General features: G+C 39.3%; 1 protein-coding gene across 6 annotated transcripts in view; it reads right to left on the reverse strand.

Annotated features, from left to right (window-relative positions):
- The window catches only part of PRKD1 (protein kinase D1), a 279,741-nt gene that overhangs the window by 34,415 nt on the left and 220,011 nt on the right, over positions 1 to 25,315 (reverse strand). For all 6 annotated transcript variants that reach the window (XM_014596307.3, XM_019496197.2, XM_019496199.2 and 3 more), the window contains 11 exons: positions 23,452 to 23,529; positions 19,090 to 19,294; positions 16,984 to 17,107; positions 15,685 to 15,762; positions 15,004 to 15,283; positions 11,841 to 11,893; positions 9,492 to 9,564; positions 6,936 to 7,042; positions 5,286 to 5,447; positions 3,606 to 3,704; positions 951 to 1,218 (listed from right to left, as the gene is read on the reverse strand). In XM_014596307.3, coding sequence (XP_014451793.2) covers positions 951 to 1,218; positions 3,606 to 3,704; positions 5,286 to 5,447; positions 6,936 to 7,042; positions 9,492 to 9,564; positions 11,841 to 11,893; positions 15,004 to 15,283; positions 15,685 to 15,762; positions 16,984 to 17,107; positions 19,090 to 19,294; positions 23,452 to 23,529 — 1,527 coding nt within the window. The remainder of the gene's footprint in view (positions 1 to 950; positions 1,219 to 3,605; positions 3,705 to 5,285; positions 5,448 to 6,935; positions 7,043 to 9,491; positions 9,565 to 11,840; positions 11,894 to 15,003; positions 15,284 to 15,684; positions 15,763 to 16,983; positions 17,108 to 19,089; positions 19,295 to 23,451; positions 23,530 to 25,315) is intronic.

Consider the following 25,315-nt stretch of genomic DNA (forward strand, 5'->3'; position numbering starts at 1 on the left):
TCTGTTGTTTTCTGCCCATTTGTCCAACTTGTCCAGGTCTGCTTGTAGCTGTTCCCTGCCCTCCGGTGTGTCCACTTCTCCCCACAGTTTTGTGTCATCCGGAAACTTGGACAGAGTACACTTCACTCCCTCATCCAAGTCGCTGATGAAGACATTGAAGAGTATTGGTCCAAGGACCGAGCCCTGCGGGACCCCACTGCCCACACCCTTCCAGGTCAAAACCAACCCATCCACTATGACTCTCTGGGTGCGACCCTCTAGCTAATTTGCCACCCACTGGACTGTGTAGTCATCCAAGCCACAGCCTCTTAACTTGTTCACCAGTATGGGGTGGAATACCGTATCGAAGGCCTTCCTGAAGTCTAAGTATACGATATCCACCCCTACTCCTGTGTCCAGGCATTTTGTAACCTGGTCATAAAAAGAGACTAGATTAGTCAGGCACGATCTGCCTGCTATGAACCCGTGCTGGTTTCCCCTCAGCATAATTTGTCCTGCCGGGCTCTCGCAAATGTGGGCCTTGATAATTTTTTCAAAGACTTTGCCTAGGATGGAGGTGAGACTGACTGGCCTATAGTTGCCCGGGTCCTCCTTCCTCCCCTTCTTGAAAATGGGGACAACATAGGCCCTTTTCCAGTCCTCCGGGATTTGGCCTGTGCGCCATGAGTGTTCGAATATTCCCGCCAGTGGCTGTGCAATGACGTCGGCCAGTGCCTTTAGTACCCTCGGATGGAGCTCAGCTGAGAACACACAATTTCACTGTAATTTAAACAATGGATCCAGTGGTAGAAAGAAATATTTTGTAATAAATGGATTAACACACCTGTGGTGACATTTTGATTTGTAATTTTAAAACCATTTTTATCACTTGTCACACAGAGAAAAACACAATATAAGGCACTACAATTACACTTCATTTTTTGGGAGATGAGACAAAAATCAGATGTTACCTTCATGAGAAATTTCCTTCCAGGGATTAGGTGGATACATGAAAGCAGCATTCTGGATTTGGTCATGGATGTCTTCATCTTCATTGAATGGAAATGTACCACTTAAACTCACATAAATTATGACACCAACAGACCACATATCCAGAGACCTATTATAGCCTTTGTTTCTCAGCACTTCTGGAGCTAGGTAGGCTGGGGTGCCTACAACTGACCGTCTAAATGACTTCTCTCCAATGATTCGGGCAAAGCCAAAGTCACAAAGTTTAACCTGTTTGGAATAAAGTTGTACAATTAAAAAAAAAAATCTTTTTACTGTATTTTTTTCCTTCTGTCTGTTCAAATATTTTTGTTATGATACAGGGGGCGGTATACCATTACTCTTTTTACCTATCCATGGGCATGTATTTGACATGACAAGCCTACACTTGCACTTTAAACAGGGCATAATTCCATGATTTATCCCATGTTAGACTAGATCTCCAGGCTACAGCACTCACTGTTCACCAACTGTGTTTTCAGTTGATTTGACTGGGCCTGGTCCTTGCTTATCGAGGAATTATGACCCTGGTAAACATGGTAAAACCAGTTGGCTTGCTCACAACAAAGTACTATTCATCCATTCATAGGAATTTAGCAGGCATAGAGAAAAGTGTTAAAACAATGCTAAATGTTAAAACTGCTAAATTTCCGCTGTTTTAGCCACCTGAAAGATATGCTATATTTAGGTAAGTAGAGCTGTTTAATCCTCCCAGCCTATGCTTCTGGGCTAGGGATAGATGTTCAAAAATTCAGAGTCTGAATTGATTCAATCTTTGCAGGTTACTCTAACCTGCAAAGGTTGAAGCAGTTTGCAACTGTACAGACATCCCCTCTGGACTGAAGAAATGCAGGCACATGCTTGCAGTGGCCCAGGCTAGAAGCTGAGGGATACTAGAGTGAACCCTTCCTTCCCTTCCACAGTGCTGAGCTGAGGGGGGCATGGCCAGGCCCTGGCAGAATGCTCTGATTAGGGAGGGATGTAAACCCCCATCCTAGCCTAGACCATCTCAGGCTTTTCCCCACTTGCTCCTCAAAGGGCAGGAGTGTTGCTCAGCCCCTGGCTACCACCCTGAGGCAAGATGGTGCTGAGCTTTTCAATCTCTTCCTCCCTGCTTCTTCATACTGTCTGCAAAACTGACAGGGCTGCAGACCAGCAAGGTACTGATAAAACCAGCAGTGGGATGATAACATAGTGTTTATCAGCCCATTAACAAAACAAAAGTGTCTCTCATTAGTTCAAGCTCTTAAACAATTTTTTTTTCCAAGGAAGGAAGGAGGGACATTACCAACTGACCTGTTGATAACTCCAAAAAGCCCTAAGTGGGCACTGTTTTGTCTGCCAGTCCCAGTGAAACTGGACACACACACCTGTCAGTATTAGCTTGCATACCACATGCCTGGGGTTTGTGCTGTGGGAGATAGGATGGAGGGAGGAGGGGATCCCTGCTTGAGCAGTGAGTAGTAATGGGGGGTGGGGCAGAGGGAAGCCAGGCAGACTCTGCTGTGTCTAATCTGCTCCAGAGGTCTGGTAGGGAGGAGAGGGGTGGGGCTAGTCTGTTCTCTAGAGCAGACAGCCCAGCCCAGGACTGCAAAGTATCTGGGATGCTGGGGGACTCTGGTTTAACTTAAACCAGGAAGGGGTCCAGGACAGACATTGAATAAACTAGTTTGACCCAAATCAGTTAAGTTTGATACTACATTCAACCAGGTTTATCATAAACCAGTTTCAGCCGTTTTGAAACTGGTTTATGTACACTGAACTTATGTTCTGTTACAGGTTTAAACCACATCACTTAAACTGGTTTATGTGTAATGTCTGTCCCTAGCCCAAGGGAATACTTATGCCCAGCTTCTATGCAGTCCCCCCACATCTCCCTAACTCATCACAGGCTCAGCTTTTAATTGCTTGTTTAAACCTCCAGATTGTAACATTTAAAGTGGCCTCACTCTTTCTTCTTCACAACCTACACTGCTAAGATTCCCAATTCCACATCTGTAGAAGTAATTATGACCTCCATTTCCTGCGTGAATAGTGGCAAGTGGAGACTTGGATCCTGTATATACTATTTAGCCAGCAATAGTAACCACCCAACCCAGGTAAACAGACACAAAAATATGAGAGAGATTCCATATTCTTCACAGTCATAGACCTAATTATAGACCTTTTTGAAGATAGGGTGGCTTACTGTGGCTTCCAAAGATTACTGTGGCTGTGTTGGCAAACAAACAAGTAGCATTGTTAAAACTCTTTATGTGCACATAAAACATCTGACTTGTATTGCAATTATGGGCAAATTAGCTACCCACTTGTATATATATGCACTTGTATGTTTGACTTTTGAAAATATGATCCAATAGTATTGTAGAAATTAGGAGGTTAGTTTTCCAATCATATATGATTAGATTTTTCAGAAGTACCAGTATCAAGTGATTTGGGGTTTTCCTTAAAACATAAAAGTATACAAAATTACAAAAGTTATGCTTCCTTTAAAAGTATACAGAATCATTACCAACTTTTGAAAATCCTAGTTCATAAAGTTAATCATAGTTAATACTTCATAATTCAGATGTTTACTCTATGTCAATACGTATATGAAGAAAAGATTTTCTACTTGCTTGTGGGAAAGGATCAGCAGATGCCAGTAATACATTTTCTGGTTTGAGGTCACAATGAACAATATTTTTAAAGTGAAGATGCCTCAAAGCAACAAGGATCTATGAAGGAAGAAAAAACAAACAATTTAGTTAGAATGCTATACCCTGGGGATTTTATTGGTTTTTGGTGGGGAGGGGGGTTTAATTCTTATATGTTTCTGGCTGCAATATGGATAGAGGATCATTAGTTAGTTCTAAGAATTTTTTTTCTTTTGAATAAACCTTCTGAAAAGGCAGTGGTAAAAACATCTATTTTAAAGGTATGGTAAGTAATAGCCAGATTATCTACAATATTGTAAATATATAATGTGTCAAAAATTTCCTAAAAGCATCACAATATGAAATAAGACACCTCTCAACCCAAATAGTTTCTATTCAACATGGATACAAAATTCACAATTTTGCCCAAAATTCATTTCTTTCTTTCTAGAGATCTATTTTTTCTTATTCTGAAATGTTGGGACTCCAAAAATATTTCATAAACTGATTTGTTAAATCACTCAGTTCAGCTTGAAATCTGTGTTCAAAAGTCACAGAAAAACGTGAAAGCCTTTCTGGAAATTTAAGCTTGTGGAGAGAAAATAGAGAAAATATATGTTTTGGAATAAAGCTCATACGTATTTCATATGCAAATCCACACTTGGTCCACTAAAAATACTAGCAACACTTTGTCCCCACTCTCAGATGCAGTATAATTGGATTTTGTACCCTTAATATTCCCAAACTTTGCATCTGACCCAGAAAGGAAAAGCTGAGGTACAGGAGGGGTAAGGTTGAACAGACAATGTCCAAGATAATTCAACAGTGGAAAACTCTCTAATAGTGAGCTTTTCCAGTTGTATTATTCCTGTCATTATAAGCTCATCCTTTTCTCCATTCCATAACATTTATTGGGATGTTGTAATTTTGAGGCTACCAGCTAGTCAAGTTTACACTAGGATTATGGGTGGCCAGGGGGAAAGCAGCAAGAGTAATGATTAGGGTATTATTGATTATTGTGGCCATGATGTAGCAGATGACACATGGCCTACTTTTTATTTGGGTCCCACAACATTCTCAGAACAACACGGACTCTTACAATCTCTACACCATGACTAATGGGAGGAAAAAAAAAGCAAATAGGACAACTACATATAAAAACTATGCATTAAAACAGCCTCATCACAAGTAGGCACATAAAGTAAGTGATGTAAATTAACTTCAACACAGTGTGTAACACCTGTGTCTATTCCTCCCCTGCCCCCCATGCTTTATGTAAGCAAAATACATTTCAGTTAAATGTGTTAGGAGACTCTAAAAAGATTCAGATTCTATACCTATGTGAATTATCCATAGCATGGAGATCCTCACCAGGCTGCCAGATCTTTCTGTCCACATACAGTGCCTTTCATCTCTTTTTTCTGTTTTCTTTCTAACTGGGCAGGGAAAGGCCTCCTATCCTGAAGCCATGCACATATACAAATGTCTGATTCTCCTTAATGGATGCATGTACCACAAATAGTGCTTATGAAAATATAAACCTTCATATTGTGATTTAGGATTAAAAAATCAGAAGTGTAAGTTTTGACTAAAGAAAAACACAGCATACAGCAGTAATAATGGAGACTAAACATCTTTCTAGGTCTGTAATTGGTTTCTTACCTGAGTAATTAAAAACTTCGTTATTCGCTCTGGCAACCTGCCTTTTTCACTTGACAAGATCATCTCGAGCATGTCTCCATGGAGCTTTTCCATAACAACAAACACTCTTTCCGGTGTCTCAAACATACACTCCAGATTTACAACCCCAGGGTGATGCAGGTTCTATCGAAGATAAATATAGCACTTGAATCGAATGAGTTTTTTCCAGTACTGATTACTGGGCTTTATCACTCTACAGCTGTCAAGTGAGTGCTGAGACCTGGGGCAGACTGGCCATCACTCTAAGCTTATGAGACTAATATAGAGCTTGTTTGGTCTGGGGAACTAGACATAAAAATTTCAGAAGCTGTGTTCTATGTAGGGTAGCAGAAATGGTAACAATGCCAGGCTGGGTAAATTTAAAATCTGTTCAGCAATCATGGTATTTTCTTCTTTTTTCATGGGTTAAAATCACAGAGGAAAGTTGTCTTAATACAATATAACAAGAGTTAAAGTAACATATTTTTAAGCACAATACATATTGCATAATATTCTGTACTAAACTAAAACTATACAAGTAAACAGACATACCCTAGGCATATTTTCAAGGCCTACTATTTTTTTTCACTCAAATATAAAAACTTTAAACCCAGGTTTTTCCACCATACAATGGTAATTAGGATAATTTAATTGCTGCCCTCTAAAATACAGACTACTTTCTCTAGTAGCCTGACAGAATGCATGATGTCTAAGACCATTTTCTATGATTGTAAAGTCAATCAAGAACAGGGCTTCCTTGCTGTGGGCTCTGAACACATATTACATAGTATTCCTGTGAAAAGGTTTGTACTTGCTCATTTTAATGATAATGTAATGGTCTACTGAAAAGAATACACACAGTGTCCTCTGGGCTATGTAATGTGTAGAATAATGTTACACCAGCCTTATTTGTCCTAAGAAAGGCTGCCTCAGTGAAAAGTCTAAAACTAAAAAACAAAAGCGAAGCAACAAAATTTCTAGTTTTGGTCCTGGAAGTTGGGGAGATTTCTTCATGATGGTGGGCGCCAGAAAGGACACAACGTGAAATTAAGCTCCCAAGCTAGAAGTGAAGGATAAACAGATACAGAAATACTGTTTATTACTTACCAATAAAAAGGACAGTAACATATCTGCTCTTAAATTGTTTCCCAATATATTTGTTCTTTGATATTTATGTGAATATGCTTTAGTAAGAAAAATTATTGGAAACAGTTGTTTTCAATTTGTTTTAAGTTTTTTAAACACAAGCATCATTTACTCATTTAAGGTCCTTATACACGATAGCCAAATTCCTGGATGATAATTCTATTAAAAACTGTTAAACAGAATGGTTAGAGATGTTTCTTTGGCATCTCTAAATCAATAATAGTTGATTCAGGGAGGGTAATGAATAGGGGAAAGGTCACTCTACATATATCCAGTTCAATGCTCTCCCACTAAAGCATCCATTCTGTCACTGTCAGAGACAGGATGGTGGGCTAGGTGGACCATTGATTTGACCTAGTATGGCACTTTTTATGGTTTTGTAATCTTAGGATTGCACTGAACTATTCAAATGTAATTAACGATATTAAATTATATCGTTACACTTAGCTAATACATTAGAAGAGGTAGTAAGATAAAAAAAAATACCTGTAAAATTGCAACCTCATTACGAAGTTGGCTTTCTTGTTTTGTTGGAAATCTTAGTTTGTCAATTATTTTAATTGCAACATCTCTTCCTGTTTTGCGATGTTTCCCTGCATATTAATAAAAAGTATGCTGGTTAGCATTATTAGAGCTGATAAGCACTGGCTTTTTTTACAACTCACTTCACTGTATTGCATAACAGTCAACAATCGAGCATTTTTTAGATCTTGCTTAAAATGAGTAGAATTTAATAAGACATTAAGGCCGCGTTCAGAGAAGTGCAGCCATGCAATATGTGGTGCCACAAACACATCTGCAGCATCACATATCTCATGTTCAGATGTTCTCCACGCTGCAATGGAGCAGTGTGGAGGGTTTTTTTTTTTACCCCTGGATATTCAGGGGTCAAAAAACCCTGCAGAAAAAAAAGTGGAGCAGTGCATGCATGGGCAGAGCAAAAGCACTCAAAAGCAGATCCAGGCAGAAAAACACTCAAAAGCATAGACACTCAAAAGCAGATCCAGACCACCTGGAGCAAGGCTGCAGCTGCCAGCCAGGCTCTGAGTGGCAGAATCTCCATGGCTGCAGCCCCAAAAAGCCCCAAGAATCCCAGGTAAGGCTGCTGGGGCCAGCACAGTGCTGGCCCCAGCCTCCCCTACTGCCCACAAGGTAACTTGCCATGCACCAAAGCACGCGTGGCACTGGCGTTCCCTGGGGACAAGTACACATTGTGCACTGCTGCTACTTGTCCCCGGGGAACCAAATGTCCACACTGTGTGGTTGTGGCACAAAGGCTTTTCCTATTATTTATTTATTGACAAATGAGTGTTTCATGTTAAATTGCTTATCACTGACAATCTACTTAAATGTACGATACTGACTTAGGACTATATTCAAGAAAAAGCAACCTGTGGTCAGACCGTAATAATTTATTTAAATGGTTTTCAGAATCGAGCTCACAGTCTACAAAGTAGTGAACATGCTGACCCCAATCCACCGAAGTGTTTAAACATGTTCTTAACTGTAAGCACGTGGGTAGTCCCACTGAAATTGCTTCATGTTAAATATACACTTAAAGTACTTTTATTGGCTGGTAGCTTGCAGGATCAAGTTCTGTCTGTTCCCTAGGGCTAGGGGCAGAAATTACACGTAAACCGGTATAAGTGATCCAAAACTGGTTCTAATCTGTAACACAACAGAATTTCAGTGCACATAAGCCGCTTTCAAAATGAGTAAAACTGGTTTAAAATAAACCTGGATAGATGCAGTATCAAGACTTAACTGATTTAGGTTTAATCAGTTTATTGAACTTCTGTCCTAGTTCCCCTCCAGATTCAGGTTAACTCACAGTCCCCCAGCATCCCAGGATGCTTTGCATCTCCCTGCAAACCCCTTCACAGGGTGGGCCGGCCAGCCTTGGGCCAAGCCATCTGCAAAGCAAGGAGGTGTGCTCTACTGCCCCCCTGGCTTCTGGCCTGGGCCACTGCAGGCATGTGGTTGCATTTGTGGAATCAAAAGTGAATGTCTGTTCACTTGCTTATTGGATCAATCTACGTAGTTTAGACTAACCTGCCAAGATTGAACTGATTCAGACTCGGGCTTTTTAACTGTCTGTACTTAGCCCCTGTGATTATAAATATAATGAACATACCTGACTAGATATAACCAATTATATGAACATACCTGACTAGAAGTCATTCCAAACTATTTAATATTTTCAGTAAGTACTCAGGAGATAAAATCAATAATGCTGAGAGAGTATTAATGTTTCATAGGGTCATAAACAAATCTGGAAATGCAACTTTATGAAACTGTTTCAGCTCCATTATTATTATCCTATATCACTTTACTTGGTACCCTATATAAGAAAATTCTTTTTTTCTTTCTCTCCATCAAATGGCATATAAGGCATTATTAAAATAATCTTTCCAGTTGTGTCTTATTATCTGTTTTCCAGAGGGAAAAACCATAATAAAATGTGTTTGTGACACAAAATTTATATTTTCTGTTAGTTTGTTAAAAAAAAAAAATTATTTCTCCATCCTGATTAAATTAAATTAAAATAATCTCCCATATTATGAAGCTGCAACAGGAGCTACATATATAACTATGATTTTATTCTTACAAAGGGAGTTTGCAAAATCAGCACCACTGAGTTCCATGTAAAGTTAAGATCTGAGTGGTATTTCTGTGAGAAAAGTCTTTAAAATCTTTTGACCACGTTATTGTTCAGAGACCTAGTCTGGGAACTTCAAGGTCTTACACTGATTAGACCTTGTGAAGAATGGATTTAGGCAACAAAATACATTGACTATACTGAGAAAAAAATTCAGTCATATGCTGAATACAAATACAATGATATATTTTCAACCAAAGCTAAATAAGATCCACTTTAGTTTCACCATACAACATGTATTTATTAATGCACAGCTAATTTTCTATATTTTGCAGTTCTGTTTTGAAATCTAAACACACTGAATATTTAAGAAACGTTATATATCTTCAACACTTACTCTTTGATAGTAAACATATAACAAGTTAAGAAACTATTGCTCCTACCTCCATATACAATTCCAAACTGTCCTGATCCCAGCACCTCATCTGGAAAGATTTGGTATACTGTACTAATATCCTGTTGGTATAAATATAATCCATATTAAGTGCTGGGATACAGAAACAAAATGTTACTTTGAAATATTCTGCAAATATTAATTTACATACTTTTACAATAGCATATTTTATGATATTACAGAAATGGAGGGTCTTACACCATTAAGATTGGTTTATTTGAAAAAAAAAAAAAAACACAAAAAAACCATGACTGTAGTGGGGATCATAGTGACACTTCAGCCTAGACCTTGAGGTGTCAAACTCATTTTGACCCCATGGCTGTATCTGAACTACAGGGCTCCTCATGGGCCAGTCCAGACATAGTGGCAGTGGGAATCACCACGGCCATCGCTTGCCCCTTACCTCCAACACACATCCCCAGGGGGGTCAATGGCCTGGATTCTGGGGATAAGATCTGTTCCTGTTCATCCTAACTCCAAATTCCCAGCCCTCCTGCAACCCCATGGGCAGATGACATGACTCTGTGAGCATGACTCTGTTTTACATTGACACCCCTAAGTCAAAGTTCTATTCCAAGCCCAGGCAGTCCATTGGATTAGTGTCAAAGGTTTTTATTGTATTGTATTTTATAATTTTCTTTTTTCCCTTTTCGCTAGCTCACAAATCAATAAAAATATTTGAACCGGGGAAAAACTACTACATTTAATGCTCCAGGCCATTCAAGTCCTTATAACTTCTTCCCAAACTGAGAAATGTATAAATGGAAAAGGCCTCCCTCAGTGCTAGGGCACTCATTGGAGTCCCTCTCTTATTTATTCCTTTGGTCTAATTGCATTGGGCTTTCATAGGACAGTCAGCAAATATCTCCCACTGGAGTGGCTCTGGGAAAGGTTTGCAGGATTCCCCCTTTCCCCTTCCTAGAGTCAGCCTCAAATTCCTGGCTGAAGCACTTCTCTGCAACTGCAATGGCATAGCTACCTCCTCCCCTCCCTGGAAACTGGAGCCCTGCATCTGCAAAGAAGTGCCTTCAGCCGGGAATTCAGTGCTGGCTCTGAGGGTGGAAAGCCTGTGAGCCCTTCCTGGAACCACTGCAGCACAGGGTCCCGGGGCTCAGAAAGGATAGGAACACTCTGGACCCTATGCTGCAGCAACTCTGGGAAGGGATTACAGATTTCTGCACCCGCACTCCCCTCCTCCCCACCCCCAAGCTGGAGCTGAATTCCTGGCTGATACTGCTTCTCTGCAGACAGGGGGCTCCAGTTCCCAGGGAGGGGGGCAGCAGTCATGCTCTTGCAGCTGCAGAGAAGCAACTTCAGCCAGGAATTTGGTGCTGGCTCCAGGGGAAAGATCCTGTGAGCCCTTCCTAGAGCCACTCCAGTGCAGGATCCTGGGACACAGATGGGACAGGGGAGAGACACTGTGCCTCACCGACCAGACTGGGAATGTAGGGTACACTGTTGGCAGTGCCTCCCCCCGCAGCTTGCAAATACCTTCCTACCCACTCTGTCCTACATGGGATAGACCCCCACACCCTCAGCCTGGACAAAGCCCAGGGACCCATATGTTGCCAAGAGGGGGCAAGCACACCTCCCTCCCACTAGCTGCCTGCAGAAGAAGGAGGTATATACCATGTAGTGAATAAGGGATGGCCCCCACTTAGTGGAGCTTGGCTGCCCTTGGTGCAAGCATAAAGCGTCCCCTGCCTTTTGGCCTCAGCCAGTACAAGCATTTGTCTGCCTTCCTCAGACTAAGAGCAAACATGAGTTCCATTTGCCAATGGTCCAATCTACGCAGTTTAGAAAAACTTGTGTAGATTGGATCAACTCTGCTTTTGGCTTTTTGACTTTCTGTATTTAGCCCCAATTTTAAAAGGTTCAAGAGAAGTAGCAGATGCAGTGAAGGGTGCATATGCAACCTGTTATTCAGTTCCCTGGAACAGCTCTATGCTTGGGAAGATATGCAGTGCAGAGTTTCAGTGTTGTCAGGGAAAAGGTATACTTACCAAGAGGTGACATTACTCTCTGTAAGTGTTTATTTTGCAGAGCTCCCACAAACCAATAGCTGTGCAAGTCAATTTCACCTGGATTAGGTGCGTAAATAATCATCATGATGCAAGATTTAGCTAAGATACATGCTAAGCTAAACTACTAAAATGTAATTTTTCTGTTTGAATGAAAAAATACTTTATGTATGATGACTTTATCTCAAAAGTTAATTGTATTTTTGCAAACGTGAAAATGATTGCTAAGAAATCCTTCCAACCACCCATCTTTCTAAAAAAGATCAATGACTTTGTAAGCTTTATCATATCATGTCTAGCATTCAGAGAATACTCACCACATTTTCTTGAACCTGGCAGTTTGACACTGAAATGCTGATGGATATATCCCCTGGGGAAAAATAGTAAAATGCACACTAGATAGCTGTGCTTTTAGTTCAGAAACACAGTAAATGTCTTTTCCTATTATGTTATATTGCTATACTAATGCCTACATACAATCCTAGAAATGGAATCAATTAGGTTATGCTATTCACCTTTCAGCCAGTACAAAGTTGCATCTAGCTCACTTTTACATGACTTGCAAAATTAGTTTTCACATTTTGTGGAAGACGGTTTCAGAGTCTGATAGAGCTCATTATTTAAATGTTTCTTTGAATAACCTCATCCTTTTATCTTGCTCATAACCTCCTTACCACCTTAAAATGCCATTTTACATCCTTCACCTCAACTGCTGGAGCATACTGTAGCATAAGCATCCATAAGTAGGCTTTTCTCTTAGAGGTGGATTTCACTTGGCCAGGCTGAGAAAGAGTCTTCTTTGGCATAATTGATAAGGACAGACCTTTAAACTAGGTGCTCAGGAGAGAAGGTTGGGAGAAAACCATAAAATCTCCTTGCTGAAGATACAGCTAGATAGATAGATAGACAGATATATCTATATCTATATAATATGAAGGAAACAGAGGAAATGAGGCTGTGGTGATAACAATAGTAAAAATGGAAGCCAGGCAGGTATTCCAGTTGATAAATTGACTGGATTTTACCTCCTCAAAGGGGTACATTTGGCATTCCAAGCAGTAAATCAGCCAGCTCCTGTGAAGATGATTATTGGGGAAAAGGCCATGTGGCAAGAAGACCCTACCTCCTCCAAAGGGTAAGCAGCCCCACACCCTCATTTCCAACCCAGCCCATAATAACCCTAAGCTCCTCAATATAAGATCAATTGTTCTCTCGCTGGTCTACATAGCTCCCAAAACCCCAAAGTAGCTCCACTGTTCTCTTTTCAGATTGCAGTCTCAGGCCAACACCCTCCTATTCACACTCTTCTGTTCACTGACGCTTATCTTCCTTTTTCCCTGCTTTCGTAGGGTGTCTCCTTTCAAGGCTATTTATGAATCCCACCCTGTTGAAGTATCAACAAGGCTATTCACATTCTTCCTTGCTGGAGGCACATTTTGTTTTGTCCTGCACAGGTAGACCTGGGTCCTAAGAAAGACCCTTTTATCCTTTTTTTCCCCCATGTATAAGCTGAAGCACACATTATTACTACATGAACACATATAAATCATAAATATTACAGTAAAACCATGGTCAGTCACAGACCTCACCATGAACAAAACTAATTATCTATAGTAAAAAAGGATCAATCTAAACTGTCAAGGGTACAGAGAAAAGCTATTAGAAAGGCTCTGGGAATGGAGAACCTTATATGAGAGGAGACTAGCTTTTAAAATGCATTCACAATGTAAATATCAGGTTATGACAATAGCTATGTAAGTTGTAGGTAACATGGGGTATGGTCCACATCCTTGACTCAGAGGAACCTGTTTTAACCCATCTAATTGCCTGCCACTATAGTGGCAAGGCTTTGGTATTGCCCTTACCTCCTTTGTGTTTTATCGGTGCCTGTTTCAGGATGTTTATTTTATTTTTATGGGGGGCTCTGTGACCATGCTGTGCAACAAGAGCCAGTGACTAAATGAAGTTGGCAACATGGAGCGAAGAGAGAACTCCCCCAAGTCCTTATTTGGTTTGGGAATGAGTTTCTCATTGTATATATGGGTCTCAGGGCAACTGAAGATGGAGGCCTTTGTTTATCCTACGCTGTGTTAAATGGATTTTTATGCCATCCTTAATGCAAAGGATCTCAGGGCTTTACAACAGCAGGTTAAGCAGCTTGACTAACCTACAACACATGTAGTTTCTTCTCTGTCATTCCTTTCCTAGAAAGATAATCGTGTACAGAATTGGATTTTGGCATGGTTATTTTGTTATCATCTACATACTACTCTGTGTGGGTGCATCTACACATTCATTAATGTGCAGTAGCTACTGCACATTTAATTTAGTACTTTTATAATCAAGTACTAAATAAATGCGCAGGAACCAGAGTTACTGTGCAGTAGCACCGGTGAATGCCTTATTAGTGATGCTACTGTGCAGTGGTGTATTAGCACTGTTTCTGCCGTGATGCGCTACTGCACAGTATTATTAGGCTACTGCACAGTTAGTGTCTCATGTAGACGCACCCTGTGTGAACAATTGTAGGCTTGTACTTTAACTGGTGGAAAAGCTCAAAGCACTTTTCCCTCTACCCAAGCAGCAGAGTTGGGAGCTATATGTAATCCATATGGTGATGACTTCAGAAGTAGAAGCTAGCTTCCCCAAAAAGAAGCAGTGGTGGGCTCCAACTAGCCTTCCATATGTTTATGTGATTGGCAGCTGCCAGTGCCCCAATATAAGGTAGAGTTGCAGGGGACTGTGTGCAGCACTTTAGGCTACACATTGTCTTTTTTGCCTCTCCTGCTTTCCACATCACATAACAGAAGGTGATCTGTAGTGATCTCCACAGTTCCCCAAATTATCCACAGGTGGGCTGAACTACTTTTAACGTTACCTCCAAATATAGTTTTTGTTTTATTTGGTTTGGTTTTCCCCCAAAATCAAACAAAAACTCTCTAACTCAGCTCCTATCCAACTCTCCATTCCCTATTCCTGTCATATAAACTTGCAGCTCCTGCATAATTTCACTTACGGAAAGTACAGAGAACCTAGAATCAAGATAGTGGTAAAGAAAGGAGTAGAAGATCAGCTGCACAAACAAGATTTTAAGTAAGTCTAGGCACAGACATTTTCCCCTACTTGTTATCTTACATTGGTCTTCCTCCCAAGTGCAAGCAACATATGCAGCCTTCTGGAGTTCAGAGTTTTCCCAGGATTCTAGAAGCCTTAGTCCAGATAAAGTTTGCATTTAATCATGTTAGTAACAAAAATGATGATGATGATATTCTATTCCAGCACATGCTCTGAAGTTCCTTGCTAATAAATGTAAACACCAAATATTAATATACTTGTACAATATTAGCCCAAAATATTTCCTAAGCCCTGTTAACTTCAGTGGGACTATTTATATTAATTCCAATGGAGTATGTAGTACCTTCTTAAATACATATTAATACACTGTCTATATGTAAAATGAAGATAGGTAATTAAACTTACTGTGCAAGCTGGGGCCTGATCCTGCTGGTGCTCCTTTTGGGATGACTGGCATCAGAGCATGTTGTATAGCCATCTCCCACATTCTTGCCACATCCAGGCCAACGCCACTGGTGAGGACGCTGTTATTAAGTGGGATACTTGAGCGGTTTTCTAGGTTTTCTCCAACATAATATACTATATTTGCTGTGGTTATTTCAAAACAATGAGGATTGGCTCCTTGAGGAAGTAAAGTAAAGTTTTTTGCGGGTTCCAGAGACAAAATCTCAGATAATGGAATTTCCTGGCAAGACAAGATATTGACTTTTGCATGTAGACTATTAAAGTGCTGTAAAATTAAACTGAACTGAGGATACATTGAATTTAAAGTATAATACTAGCTGTTGCTTTTAGTCACCAAAGATGTATTGCCTCTGTGAAGAATGATCAGTTGTATAGCATATGTATTTTGCTGATCATCATAAGTTTTGGTCTGTACCTTGGTGGTAACAGGCAAGTTAAACGCATATGCAGGTTAAATAATGAAAACAAATGTAGAACGGTGTATCTAAAAGAAGTACCAGTAGTATAATACAAGTAAATAGTTATTAACAGGTCTATTCACTCCAGTTTCTAAGCATTGGATTCTGTAAGTCTGGAGACAACATGGAAAATACTGCATAAAACAACAGAAGCCATTTTTACCTTGTAATATTTGCTTCCAGTTTCATTTTGAAAGAGTGTTATACATTTGCTATCTAGTCTCCAGTAGTGTCGCTTCCTCTGTAACAAAAAATTATAATAAAAATATTTTCTCAACAGTGTTTAAAGTATGTTAATGAGATATTGTTAATAAAATACATTGTGAAAGATAAATAATTGTATTACACGATTTTCAGAAGGATTTTTGTATTTGTTTGAATAAGTGAGTAGTTTAGGGTGTCATGCTATTCTCATGAAAATGTATTCATATTTGGCTGAGGTATGAAAATTAAAAAATTGCCATTTGCATTCTGTGTGTATAGGCTTTGTACATTTCTTGGTAAGCTGCTGCTCCAGACTTCACAGCAGCTGTTATACTTTAAATGTTATATCACCATGAGCTTGTAGCTGTACTAGTTTAGCATAACAACTACAACTTTAATCCTACTTCATCCAGAGTCAAAGTCAGGGTAATTTAGTTCACGTGAGTCACTATAAGCTCATGCAGATGTAACAGTTATAATATAACAGCTGCTGCACTCTGGAGCTGCAGCTTTTCCTCCCCTTTTGAAGTCTCTACAAATGTTTGTTTGTCCATACCTTGTGTTATGCTTAGCAGACTACTCATCATTCTGTCTATACTGAGCATGATACCCAGCATCTTCACTTTTATATTCTACAACAAAACCAACGTTCTCATTCTTGATTCAGTAGAGATAAAGAAAAACAACTTTCCCTCTCCAAGTACATCATGGTTTGCAAAAGTCTTAATTCTTCCTAAAAAATAGTAGAAATCATAGAGAAGTAGGGCTGAAAGGGACCTCAAAAAGTCATCTTATCTAGGAAATAGTTTTAGAATATAAATGTGAGGCAAGGATTTTTGTGGGTAATACCTTTTATTGGTATTATTGCATGGCTGAGATAGACTTAGACAAATTTTGGAATACAATGCATTTTTCTTTGCCAAACATCTTTAATAAATGTTCTGGTAAATGATCTTATTTTCTTAGAATTTCTTTCTAAATGACTTCACATTCACCTGCTTGTGACAGTAAATCTGACATCTTTAGATTTCTTTTGTTCTGCAACTAACCTAACAAGGAGAAATGAGAATTACATGTGGTTTTAGTATGTGACCCCTTTTATGAAATATTTAAAACTTTAGCATCCAATCCTGAGAGTATCTTTAAAAATCAGTGTTAGTTTTAATGACTCAAGTGTATAAATTATTTGCTGAATCATATCCCTTAATACTATCAAATAGATTTAGTAAGAGATGTCCTTGTTAAGAATCTTTCTTACCAGTGTGTCCTTGCTTGTAAAGTGAACCATCCATCCTTCTTTCATCACTGTGCTACTTTTCCTTTTTGTGTGTTTGACAGACTGTACCACTCTCATTAGCGGAATATTGTTGCTTGTTGAAGGGCTTTAAAACAATCAATAAAAACTTTTTAAAAATATACAATTTTAGACAAAACACGTTCAAAGTATGACATAGTTATTTAGTATCCAATGAAACAGGACTGGCAGAGCAGCTGGTTACCTGTCCCAAAAACCTGTTGAAAACTAGAGAGAAGAATGAAGAAGATAGTAAACTGGAGGTTACTGAAGACAACTGGATGTGAGAGACAAAGGTTTAAGTGCAGCTATGCCTGAATTAGACCAGGGACTTGAATTGATTGCTCAGCCACTAGGGTTTCTAGCTATTCTTGCAGTTTCTCTTCTCATTCTAATCCATCTGTGAACTGAGGACTCTTGAATGAATCTGCATGATTTGGTAAAAAGACATTGCAAAGCTCTAGATAGGCTCTATGAAGCAAATAAATAAAGGTTTTTCTCAAAATTTCAGCCCAATGGGAAGAATATTGGTCATGACCAGACTTAGTTGAAGAAGAATTGTTTTGCAATTTTAAGTGCTAGGTGAAAGCTATGTTATTATAATCACGAGTTACAACAATCTAAGTCTAACTGGAAATATAAAAAGATACTTTTGAGGATAATGTCATCTTTTGATAGTCCTGTTTCATAGTCCAGTCAGTGGTTATGATTTTGACATGCTGTGTTTCTGTTATTTAACAAAGCCCAGGGTTTCAGGCTGTTGAACAACTATTTCTGACAATTTCATTAAAAGAGTATGTTTAAACTGAAGTGATACTACCATGAGAGACTGACATTCTTGTACATCTGCAGATAAAGCTGATGGCAGAGAAATTTTATGCTAAATCTGGAATTCCGTGTGAAATATCACATTAAAACTTCTCCTTTGGTCTCTGACTCCCTCTCTTTTCTTTTGGAACTCTTATGTGTTGTACACTTTTACATTCAAAATTAATATTCCTTCACAAAAGAACTTAAATATGTATGCCACATCCTAGGTGAGTGCCCTGATATCTAGGCTATTTGTTACCCTGATGTGACTTCTGATTTTTATCATGTGCCTGAGAAAGCTTTCCTAACAGAAGTTTTGTTGAAACAGGTACAGTATATTCCTTCAAAAAATCAGTTTAAAGGAATGAGCTTTTCTGAGAAAAAATGTTCAAATGCAAGTTTAACTGAACTGTTTCATCTACTTAACTACCAAGCTACTACATGATATGGTAATTCTGTGGGAACTTTTAGTGACCAGACTATGCCTATGTTCCTTTAACAACAAAGTTGAAGAATCTGATGGGTTCACTTCTATTCTCAGATTTACTAAATCTGACTGGGAAACTGCAAAACTCAAGTAAGTATATATAATTTTTCATCCCTATTGGACAGACATATAGTTACCTCTCAGGGAGTGGGTCTACACATTCATTAACGTGTTGTAGTTACTGCACATTAAGTTTAGTACTTGTATAACCAAGTGATACTGTGATACTGGTCATACTGTGCAGTGGTGTCTGCACATGGCTTTTTATTGATGCTAACTAGCACTATTGCACAGTAGCATACTAGCACATTTTTTTGCCAAGACACATTACTGTGCAGTAGTATTAGGCTACCATGCAGTTAGTGTCTTGTGTAGATGCGCCCAAGAAGTTAGTTACATCTCAATCTGAACCATAACCACTGCAGTACTATCTTAGGTTAAAAAGAGCTAGGAAAAATAAATAAACAATTAAGCGTCTGTAACCCCCCCCAAAAGCTCATTCATGTTCTTGTTCAGAACAAACAAATGTAGGGTGCTTGCTTTCTTTTCACTTTGCTGCTCCTTTTTCTATAAGCCAATTATATTTAAGGGATTTGAGGAAAAAACTATGTTTCCATGAAAGCAGTTGTAAGAGTTATATTGACATCATGAGATATCCTTATTATTTTTTCACACTCTGGAGGACTATATAAAATTGTTCAAGTTTTTGTTTGCATCACAGACATGGTAGATACAATAAGAAATGGTTGTATAGCTTACGCTCCACAGCTCACCTGATCATTCTGTTAGAATCATCATGGTCTGGATCAGCATCTTGCATCTCCCCATTATCACTGTGGCATCCTGTCATTGATATCTCAGAATCATGAGCCATAGATTCTTCCATGTCATCCATAAGACCACTGTTTCTTTCACTATCATTGTCATCGCTTCCTTCTTCCATAACCACATCAGACTCAGCCCCGGGACTAAGCAAATCTGCAATATTGTTTTCAGTATTATTATGATACAGTAGGGGATAGGCCAAACCAAGAACACGAGCATAGAACAATGCTGCCTTGGAATTAGGAAAAAGTGAGGTCCATATTTTAAAAGTGATGTCCTATCATTAAATAGGTATTGGGAATTTCCATCATGAAAAATACAGTATTTCTAGAAATATTTCCAGAAAGCAAACATGAAATATAATCTTCTGTTAGGACTGCCAAAGTTCAAGCAAGAGTTCTTGTCCATGGGCTGCTATTCCAACTTTCTGTACTCATGAACATTTATAGTCTAAATTTCCTGGCAGATTTTCTATACAGCTTGAATGATGTGTCTGATAGCTGTTGGCAGTCCACAGGTGCAAACTGATGTATGGTTAGAGAAATAATTTAAAATCTAACAATTTCCTATTACATGATCATAAGATATTAAAATAAATTCTCAGGATAATTATTTAGAAACATGAATTATATAATGAAAGAAATATAATTTCTTTACACCACTGATTTTTCTATCTTGTGTGAAGGTTGCAAAATGCAGCAGAGTAACGCATAGTTTGAAAAGAAACTATCCCCAAGTAATCTGAATGTAACAATTTGATCTCAGCAATTCCAAAACCAAGTAGCATTGAAAATGCGGAGTTAGGATTCACCTCAAGATGGATGTAAATGACTAGATGAGAGGCAAAAATGGGCAATAAAACAGCATCAGATTCACTCCTGTCCCAAAAATTTGGTTTCCTGTCCTTTCAAAAACCAACATAATGAAAAATCTCTTTTACTTGGAAAACTATATTAAGTCTTTAGTTGGAACCAATCTGACTCTGTTTGGTACAGCATTACCAAGATCTTCCAGTACTGTTTTTAATTTCATACTGCATTTATATTGGCTGCTTCTACACAAGACACTGACTGAGCAGTTGTTACTGTAGTACAAGTACTTGTATAAACAAGTACTGTGAAGTCATTTAGTACAAGTACTTGTAATCATTACTGTAATACAAGTACTTGTATAAACAAGTACTAAATGACTGCACAGTAACTGGAGTTACTGCGCAGTAGTGTTGATGTATGGCTTTTTCGTGACACGGACTGTGCAGTAGCCTGATACTACTGCATAGCAGCATCACATCACGCTTTCTGTCGTCACAAGCTACTGCACAGTCAGTGTTTGGTGTGGATGTGGCCCTCGTTTTTCCTCAAACAGCATTCAACTCTCTTGCTCTTAAAGCCATGAGGTGCCTGACTGAGATAAGAATAAGAAACAACGTGCACCATATACTCTACATTTTTCATACACTTATACATCTTTTGCTGGAACAATTTTGAATTTAAAAACACAGGTATTTTGGCCCCAGGTAAGCCAGATACTAGACAGACTTTGATTAAAGAGTTGAAAAACTGCAGTACTAACAGGTAAGAATGGGAATATCAGACCTTCTATGAAGCTTGTCTTTCAGTTCTTAGCATAGCACATGGCCATGTGCTGCAAGGTGAAGTAGGGAAAAAATAACTGTAAGACCCTGCATGTGTCAATCCTAGTTCTGTCTGTGTGTGCATATGGCAGGAGGGAGAAGTCTTCTCAAATGCCATTAATAAAAATAAAGTCAGTCTTACAGAAAGAATGCCTCAGAAAGAAAGAGTGCAGGAAGGTGATTGACAGCAAAAATTTTTCACAGATGACAAGTAGCTGGAGGGGACAGGAGAGGAATAAAGGTCATTCTGGCAGATTTTACCTACTCAACCCATACCTAGTAATTCAATAATTTGGATACAAGTTATTTATATGAGGGTATGCAAAGAACATATTGGACTTCACTCACAGCAGAAGTAACCACGGAGTCACGGTTGACACATTAAAGTGTGGGGATATATCGCTTTTACCCCATCACTTGAGTATTTCTAATCCTTATTTATATTAAACTCACAGCAGGTTAAAAATAATCTCTGCTATTTAGGATTTAAATTGTTCACTATAAAATCATAGTTTGAATTTCATAGCTCCATCCTTACCCATTATTTGTTACTCTGGGGTAGAAACATGACTGAGAAGATAGAGCAACTTTGAGGAGCCAGGTAAAGCAACGTATTTTAATTACTTTGATTGAATAAAAGAAACTTATCCACAGGTCTATAAAAATAAATGGGAGCCCATGAAATGAAACAGCCTCTGGTTCTGGTAAGGGCACTATACTCACTGTATCTAGGATCTAGCTACCATTGCTGGGGAATGCACTAACTAATCAGGAAAAGCACCACAAAGCAGAAACAGCAGTAAGAAGCTACAGGTGGAAGGGCACCACTTCTGCAGAGCTATCCTGGGGAAAGGGAAAAGTGCCTTCTCTTAGCAGCTTCTGAAACAACTCCTCTCTCAGCAGGAGCTTCAGACAAACTTCCCTCGCTCAGTTCTTCCCACAGAGAGAGCACCACATACTTCTCATCGGCTTGGCATCAGGCACAGCGTAGGAGGAAAATTGGCAAATGCAGCATGGTATTTTTCCCCCAAGGGAAGGCTGGAGCCATTGTCATGTGGACTGCAGCTGCCATGAACAAGAGCAGGGAGCAACAGGCAGTGGTTCAGGAGTGTATATAGGTTTGCCCAACTCTTCAAATGTAGTACCCATCTCTCTGTCTACATGGATCACATCTCCTTTTCACCGTTATTTCTTCTTCTGCTTTGCATTGCTCTCAAGAAGCCCCAAAGGACTTGGTGATTTCTTTACTCATTGCCCCTCTCTGACCTCCAAACAGGCTCTGTGCTTACAATTATCTGCACTATCATATATGGTGTCCCATACATTTTTTTTTTCAAAGTGGGAATTGGTTTTCTATAAAGAAGACTCACTGATGCTACCAATGAAATGAACATACAGATTGTTTTTCCAGCAACTTTTTAGCCCTTGGGTTTAAATATCAATCTGTGCATCACAACCCTGGAGTTATATTATAGCGGAATAAAATGTTATTATAGGAGTGGTTATGATGGCCTGAGATTTAGTAAAGACTTTAAAACATGATTAGTGATTCTGAATGCCCAGGTAAGACATTCTAGAAGGAAGATTTTCAGGAAATGTCAAGCACTGACTCTGACAAATCAGGTCCCCTATAAGCTGTCTCCAGTTGTGCACCCAAAATCACTAGTTATACTTTTGAAAATGTCAGCCATAATTTTCATCTGACATTAACTGGCATTACACATGGAGATCTGTGATTTGTATAGTCAATTTTGCCAGTATTTCCATTTTATTCAATTAAAAATAACTTAGGTTTAGGAAGCACTCAATATCTGTTTAATGAAGCAGAAAATTAAGAAAAAAGCTTTGACAGAGGAGATTGTTTAATAAAACCTTATACATACTTTAATAAAGTTCTACACAGTTCAAGCTGACAATTTAAAATACTGTGATATGCATTAGGAATTTAACACATTACCACATATCTTATTTCCTTATCGCATGGAAAAGTGACATTTTCAAAGCAATCAACAACTAATCTAAAACCACCCTCTTTCGCATCAGTACCGTCTGTCAAGCCTACCGCTACATTCCTGCACTTGACACAAAACTGATGCCACATGCAAGAGAAAGTGGGCAGATTTCCAAACTTTAATTTCTGGCACCTGATGCAATGAGCTTCATGCCAACAGGAAGGGGTAGTATTTTCTCATGGAGGGCTTGCTCAATTCTTCCAGGTATACTTTTCTTCTCAGGCAATCATCCTAAAATGAACAACTTTCTCTTTCCTGGACTAAAGTGCAATTTTGTTTTTGTTTCTAGGCTTTTATTGCCTAGAGTTTGTTTGCTTATTTATTTATTTATTAATATTTGGCTGCCACTGGCATCCTACTAAATGTACACTTCTGAAAGCCCATGCACACTGAACAATTTTGCTGCTGTGATCAACTGGTTATTCTGGCTATATAATGTATCTGGGCCTTTCTAAAAGGCAGATGCTAAAATTATAGTACTATTGTTTATAAGAAGATGATGCATGAACCATCAGCAGGTTTCTTCCCATACTTCATGCAATATTTTACAAAGGAAAAATATTCCCAGGAAACAGAAAGCAAGTGTTTCTTCAGGCACTGTTCAAAGCTCTTTTCTTTTACTGGTAATCTAAGCATAATAAGCAACAATCATTAAGATAACTTACCCCCATTAATGGCTACTTCACCAAGGCAGTTATTTGGTACTTTAGGTGCACAGCGCTTGTGACAATTGAACCTACAATCTGATAAGGCAAAGAAAACATTTTGTTGAAAGATTCTATTTGTATTGCATACATAAATGCAAACCTCTATCATTTGAAAAATGTGACGTTAATATTGTGTGGCTAGAGAACGCTATACTGTTTGCATGCCAGTTGCCAATGGAACTCACACTAGTACTTCTTTGAATTTAGACACAACCTGAGTTCAAAACACCTGCTTTGAAAGCATGCTGCTCAACATTATAAAAAGGATGGATAGTTTAAAACACAAACTGTTTGTCTTTACTATGATCAAGGTACTACAATTTTTTAAAAGAATATGTTGAACAATATATTCTGAAAATCTAGTGTAAACAAGGGTGACTGTATTTAAAGGCATGTTAGCTGATCAACTTGAATTTCCAAACTGAACTTCAACTTAACTAGCTAACTTGCTGAAGTGTTACTTGTCTTGACTACATTACATTTTTAGAACCTTGTTACTCAGCTGGGAGGAAAAGAAAAATGGAGAAACAACGATCAGAGCAGTCGGTCTGAAAGGGCAGAACCCATGTCAGGGAGCCAGCATCCTACCACTTTTAGAGAACAGAGCAGCAGGAATAGAGCCTGCCCTTTAACTAAAAGATTAAAACTACTGAACTGGCATTAGAGGAGCCAATTAATTGGCAGGGGGGAGGGGCTCGTGGTCACATAAACCTGCCTGAAGCCAGAGGTAGAGAATGAGAAGCTCTGCTGGCATTAGAGAAGGTGCTGTTTGGGGAAGGGCACAGACTCAGCAACTCCTGTGTTACAGGCACAAGGAATCTTTGTGGCCCAGGCACTGAGGCTATGGACAGAAGTTACATGTAAACTGGTTTAAGTGATCAGAAACTGGTTCAAGCCTGTAACAGAACAGAAGCTGAGTGCACATAAGCCAGTTTCAAAATGGCTGAAACTGGTTTAAGATAAACCTGGTTGAATGTAGTATCAGACTTAACTGATTTGGGTCAAACCAGTTTATGAAACTTCCGTCCCAGACCCCTTCCTGGTTCAAGTTAAATCACAATCCCCCAGCATTTCATCATGCTTTCCAGCCCTGGGCTGAGCTGTGCTGTCTGCAGAAACAGCCAGGGCTAGACCCGCCTCTCTGCTCCCTAGCTGGAGCACTGCGAGAAGACTTCTGTTAAAACAGTAGTGCTTTTTGTTTCCTTTGCTGTATTGCACCCAGGGAGCAAAGACATTTTTGTTAAAGCAGCAGCTTGCTTTTATGTTAAAGTTAACCTGGTGGACTGGGTATGGCTGTAGGAGTGAATGTGAAGTCCAGAGCAGGATGATCGCAGGAAGCACCAACGCCAGGCATAAGCCAGAGATGGCCAGAGGCTGAGAAGCTCAGGGGCTTTATTCCATGATGGTCAGGGATCCAAAACTGAGAGGGCTAGAGCTCCAAAGCTGGGCCTGCGTGCAGTGGGCCTAGGCTGATGGGACTCAGCTAGAAAAAAGGGACAGAAGTCTGGGAAGGCCAAGATCCCAACAAGTGCTTAAAGCTCTGAATAGGCCATACTGTGTATTGAAGCAAGGTACTGCCTGAGAACAACAGCTGATAACATCTGCAAGGCATGAGTGTGAGAATGGGGGTGGCTGGAAGTCACAATTATTACCCCTAAGGCTTAATTAGGGGGCTGCCTGAAAAGGTGAGGTCCACCCCATAGAGTTTGGGGCAGAGAAGTCCAGAGGATAGTGCACCAGGCAAAGACACCTAGGAAGGGGCTACCCTGTTCTCTGCCAACAGCCTCTCTGAAAAAAACCCTTAAAGATCAAGTCATGGCAG

This window comes from Alligator mississippiensis, chromosome 2 (assembly GCF_030867095.1).
Source record: "Alligator mississippiensis isolate rAllMis1 chromosome 2, rAllMis1, whole genome shotgun sequence".
NCBI classification, from domain to species: Eukaryota; Metazoa; Chordata; order Crocodylia; family Alligatoridae; genus Alligator; species Alligator mississippiensis.